This window comes from Nicotiana tomentosiformis, chromosome 1 (assembly GCF_000390325.3).
Source record: "Nicotiana tomentosiformis chromosome 1, ASM39032v3, whole genome shotgun sequence".
Lineage (NCBI taxonomy): Eukaryota > Viridiplantae > Streptophyta > Magnoliopsida > Solanales > Solanaceae > Nicotiana > Nicotiana tomentosiformis.
In genome coordinates, this window is record NC_090812.1 from 133,699,027 (window position 1) to 133,704,490 (window position 5,464).

Here is a 5,464-nt window from a genome sequence, read left to right on the forward strand (position 1 = left end):
GCCCCGTGCCCAGGTATACCTTATGATCGGGCAAATGCTCGATCAGTATGACTTGCTCCAGTTCCTCGACCGCTGACTTGGTGGCGTCAGAATCATCGGGGATTATGAAGGACCTGGGGACCCCGTAGTCGTCATCTTCATTGGTCCCTACTTCCCCGGTTGGGTCGGGGGCCGGTCTTGGTAATTGTTATTTGGTTTCTTCCTTGGCGACCAAACCTGGACTTTTCGTCGTTGTATGTGCGGATATCGGGATCACCTCTTCTATCGCAAATATTTCTTTTGCGGCTGGTTGTTCTCCGTAGATTGTTTTAATCCCTCCTGGTGTTGGGAATATTTTACACTTGTTGCAGAGTCGAGGGTACTGCCCTCATGTTGTGAATCCATGGTATTTGCTCATTAGGTTATGATCCCTTTGGGATGGATCAACCTATAGAGGTTGAGGCCATTTGGTGTCTTTGATACGTTCGATGGCAGATACGATGGCGGCGACGGCGTTAAAGTTGTATTCCGAAAGCCTTAGTGCTTCCTTAGGCCCGATCGGCCTGTCAAAACTATTTTTGCTCATGAGTCCTCTGTTGTTCTGACCTCGATCACTCCTCCTTTCATTCCTCACGGGGTTTAGTCCAGATCAATTACCTCTTTGGTCCCCGTTGTATGGTTGATAACAATCCGTGGTCGATCTCAGTTCACGATCGATGTCTCTCTTGACTCTATTGATTGCTCAGATGGGATAGACGGACCCGAAAGGGGCCCCAAGTTGATCATCTTCAACCTTGATTTTTGATTTATACCGATTGTGTACGTCGGCCAAAGTAACAGCTGGATATTCTACCAGATTGTGTTTCAACTGCTGTGAAGCCAACGAGCTTCGAACATTGAATCCCTGGGTGAAGGCCTGTATGGCCCAATCATCCGTGACCGGAGGCAGGTCCATTCATTCAATTTGAAACCGGGATACGAATTCTTTGACCATCTCATTGTCCCTCTACTTTACTTTGAAAAGGTCTGACACTCTGGTCTCGACCTTGATAGCCCCGACGTGTGCTTTCACGAAGGAATCTGCAAGCATAGCAAATGAGTCAATAGAATTAGGTGGTAGGTTGTGATACCATATCATAACAGACTCGATCTCGTCATATTCCCAGTCATTCCCTTTGATGGCGCATATGTAGGAGGTCATATGCTCATTTGTGTTTGTCGTTCCATTGTACTTAGGAATATCGGGCATGCGGAACTTCTTAGGGATAGGCTTTGGAGCTGCACTCGAAGGGAAAGGTTTTTGAAAAAACTTCTTGGAATCCATACCTTTTAAGATCGACGGTGCTCCTAGTATTTGATCGACCCTGGAATTGTAGGTTTCTACTTTTTTTGTCAATGGCTTCGATTTTCTTCTCTCCCGATTCTACTCGTTTAATCAGCTCCTCGAGTATTTATATGGTCTCCGGGTTGGTCCCCGATTCACTTTCATTTGGTCTCTCCATGATCGGTTCATTTCTGCGGGTTACTTCCCCAGACGGCTCGGGCTCAATCCTTCTCGGGGAGCGGCTTTGATTCTAGAGCTGTGCTATTGCAGCCTATTGAGCATGTAACATTTCGAAGATCACCCGCAAGTGGATTCCATCATCTTCTTCACCGTGCATATTTTATGCAACTAACCGGACTTCTCTGCGGATGTTGTTCTCAGGATTAGTAGGCAAATTTGCATTGATGGCCACATGCGATCTAGCATCGATTGGGTCTGCAATTGGAACTCTATTGTGGTCGACGGGGGGCACCTCGTTACCGGGTGCTACATTGTTGTTCTCGCCATGGTGGACGGATTTAGCATCCACGTTTAGAGGGGCAACCTGGTAGTTTGACATTTCAAATTTTCACCTGAAATCAAAGATACTCCAAAGAACAAGTGTAAAATAGGGTGTGTTATAGAGGTTCGTATCAAATAACCACTATTATCATTAGCCCCACGGTGGGCCCCAGACTGTTTACCCTCAAAATGAGATAACAATTGAATTTATAAGTGATTTTAAGGATTTGCAGATTACTTGGACACGAAGCTATAAATTGGATTAGATTGAACAAGTGGATATAAAATGAATTCAAACTACACGAATAAGACAGTTTCAGCCTTAGTGAAATTGTTCACGCTCGATCCGGGCTCGCTATAGTCAACACTGATGAACAAGTGAAAAAAGCTAAATAACAGAGAAAATGATAATATATTGCCTTGGAACTCCTGTTACCATGTCTTTTATGAGTAACCAGACCCCCTTTATATAGTAGGGAGTTCTATATTTAGTACAACTCTATAAAAGGTAAGAAATCTTCTGATTAACTAATTGTCGGTTCCCTACCGATATGTGCCGAGATCCCCGCCGTGATATCCGGCCGGTCACGGATATTTCGGCCTTCCGATGGTTATGCTTGATCGTCGACAATGTCATTTGAAGTTGTTCAAGGCCGGGGCCGATTCTGGAACTATGACCTCGGCATTTCCGAGGACAGGAGTCGTGCCCCCGGGCTCTGGCTCGATGGGACATTCGGCTCGATTTTGGTCCCTTGCCACCATATCTCGAACTTGGCTTATTTTGTCAGAAGTCGAGGTACATCATGAGCTCGGTTTTACCCGTATTGAGGGTAAACAATAATTACTTAGGATGAAGAGAACGCGCACCGCAATTTCTAATCCTCCTCAAATGATATGATAACATTAGTTAGGTTAAAGTCCAAAGGTTCTTCTTTATAAAAAGTATTTGATGACAAATATTTAAAATCCACACCAACCGACTGATAAACATCTACTAGTATATATAGTCTTAGAATAAATGAAATTAAATCGAGTTGTTGGAACTACAGAATGTTTAGACCACTCGCGTCAGTTTTCTTCATCTTACTTTTTACTCTTTCCCCCGGCTATGGGATGTTCGAGCACTTGCAACTCGTTTTAACGTGGCCAGCAACGTTTTGCCACACGAAACGTTGCATGAGAACTCCAAACAACTATACAATCCACGGGCTTTGGCCGGATAACACGAGCAGACGGCTGAATTACTGCAGAATCAATACTAAGTTTAATACGATCACGGTATATTACAACATTGTTTCATCAAGCTTTAGTGCATTGCTCTTTTCTTATCCATTTTTTTCCATTTTGATTCTCTTCATTTATATGTTGAGATAAGCCTGTCATGTTGCTTACAGGATGAAACAAAAAAAGAAGCTTTGGAATTACGCTGGCCTAACTTGACAACAACCAAAGCTATTTGTAAAAAAGATCAAGTTTTCTGGAGAAAAGAATACTATAAGCATGGAACTTGTTGTTCGGATCTCTTTAATCAAGATGCATATTTTGATTTAGCCATAGGCTTAAAAGACAAATTTGACATTTTGAATATTCTCGGAAAGAATGGTATTACTCCTGGAACAACTCATCTTACCAATAGCAAAATCCAAAACGCTATCAGGTCAGTTACTTGAGGAGTTCCAAACCTCAGCTGCTCTGATGATTTTCAAGGAACAACAGAACTATGGCAAATAGGCATATGTTTCAACCGAAAGATTGCAGTGATGAATTGTCCTAATCCAAAGTCATGCAGCCCAAAAGGACCTAATGGGATTACGTTTCCATGATGAATAACTTCCCATTTTTTCATTCCTTTCATTATGCCAAGTATAATTAAATAAAAAGTCATTAAGACCTTCAAGATAAGAAAATTATCCAGGAAGATTACATTGTAGAACCACCAGAAGTACATGAATTTAAGAAAGTCATTAATGAATTGGTACACTCTGGTGCGTAAGCTATTGCACCTTTAAATAATTTTTCTTGGTTATGGATAGCTAAATTGAATGAACATATGAGTCCATATGATATAGTTGTCGCATGGAAATTAAACGGAGAACTTATAAGTTCTTCTTGTAATAGAAGACCGGAACGAACCGCGACTGAAATTACTGATCTTTAGTAGTTGTCATTTTATGTCGGAGCAACCTACATATCAAAGTCTAAATCCTAGTGTTTTGCGGCGTTTGGAATGAGAGTTATGTCTCTCGTGTATTTTTAATCATACATTGTAAGTGTACTTATATAGGAGAAACTAGGACTAACATTAATTACTAAAACTATTGCTACCCTATGTATACGGTTAAAACCGATCCTCGATCATGAAGATCGATCGAGGATGGCATCTCAGTCAAGGGATTTCATGGAGAACCCGAACGAATTCCGAGATGGGGGCGTCGAGCTCGGGGCGTCCGAATCGACCGAGGTAACATCGACCGATACAGGTCCCGAACATCGATGCCCGAAAGTGATCACCATGCTCGAAACCAAGGCCGAGGTTCCGATCCGACACCGAGCTCGAGTCGGTATCGAGCTCACAGACAAAAAGTTGTTACAACCGCACCAAAGGAGAGAATCTTGGCGGGAATTAAGGAGGAGACACACCATCATGGGTCCTCCACTAGTAATATTATTCCATTATGTTGCTATAGATAAAGTAGTGATCCTTGGCTATAAAAGGCAAGATAGATTGTAATAGAAGACTGTTACACCCTATATTTTCGTATGTAAAAATGCGTCGTAAGCAAACTAATGTAGGACAAAAAATGAGATAATATTTAAAAGTATATAAAGTAAGTTAATCATGTTACCTCTGAGGTTACAAATATTGAAGATCATGAACAACAAGTACAAAGAGGGTTGGACAGTTCAGAAGCTAAAGCAATTAAATAAAACAATGTTTCATCGAAAGTCGACAAGTTGGGAATGTTATAACATGTACCTTTGGGGTGATACTAGGGTGATTAACATGATAAAGAGATTATGTTATGATTTATATTAGTCGTATTACATCCGTGTGTTATGTTTTTAAGTCAAGCGAGTTGTGGAACAAAAGTCGATGAAAGTCATCACAAGTTACATTCATAAGTTTTACTGAAACTTTGGGTCAAATGTAACTGCAATTTTCTCCCAATATACTTAGAGTTATGGTGTGTTCCACACATCAAATTAAAGATCTATGAGTCTATTTTCCAACGCATTAAACCATTTGTCAATACGACATCGGAGTAGAGAGATATGTGTATTTTTGCGATACTGCGCAAGCTGCTAGGTGACAAGTAGGTGTGTCACCTACTTGCTTAAATGAAAGCCCAAAAATGGGCCATTTCGGGTCGTCCAAAGAGGCCTTTTAAGGGCCTATTTTCTTCATATATTAGACTTAAAATAGAGCATAATAACCAGACATAAGCTCTACAAAGAATCCTCCCAAAAATTTCCCACAAACCCTAATTGATTTTCTCTCCCTTTCAAGTTCCAATTGGAGGTAAAACTTAGAGTTTGAAGAACCAAGATAGGAGCTGAGTTATCCAACAAATAAGGTGAGTTTACTGCTCTCTTTCATCCATTTTTTCTTCTGTAAATTCATGGTAAGTCGTTCTATACTTGTAAGAACTCACGGGATGG

The 5,464-nt window shown here is 41.2% G+C and overlaps 1 protein-coding gene across 1 annotated transcript; it reads left to right on the plus strand.

The window, feature by feature from the left end:
* Positions 1 to 2,848: 2,848 nt before the first annotated feature.
* Positions 2,849 to 3,817, plus strand: LOC104095059 (ribonuclease S-7-like). Its single transcript, XM_018770394.2, has 2 exons — positions 2,849 to 3,082; positions 3,199 to 3,817. The coding sequence occupies exons 1-2, from the start codon at positions 2,855 to 2,857 to the stop codon at positions 3,472 to 3,474; spliced, it is 504 nt and encodes a 167-aa protein (XP_018625910.1). The 5' UTR covers positions 2,849 to 2,854; the 3' UTR covers positions 3,475 to 3,817.
* The last annotated feature ends 1,647 nt before the right edge of the window (positions 3,818 to 5,464 follow it).

Excerpts from the sequence above, each read along its gene's own strand:
- LOC104095059 (XM_018770394.2), top strand. The coding sequence starts at position 2,855 with ATGTTTAGACCACTCGCGTCAGTTTTCTTCATCTTACTTTTTACTCTT. Across the intron at positions 3,083-3,198 it reads CTAAGTTTAATACGATCACG|GATGAAACAAAAAAAGAAGC; the intron begins GTATATTACAAC and ends TGTTGCTTACAG.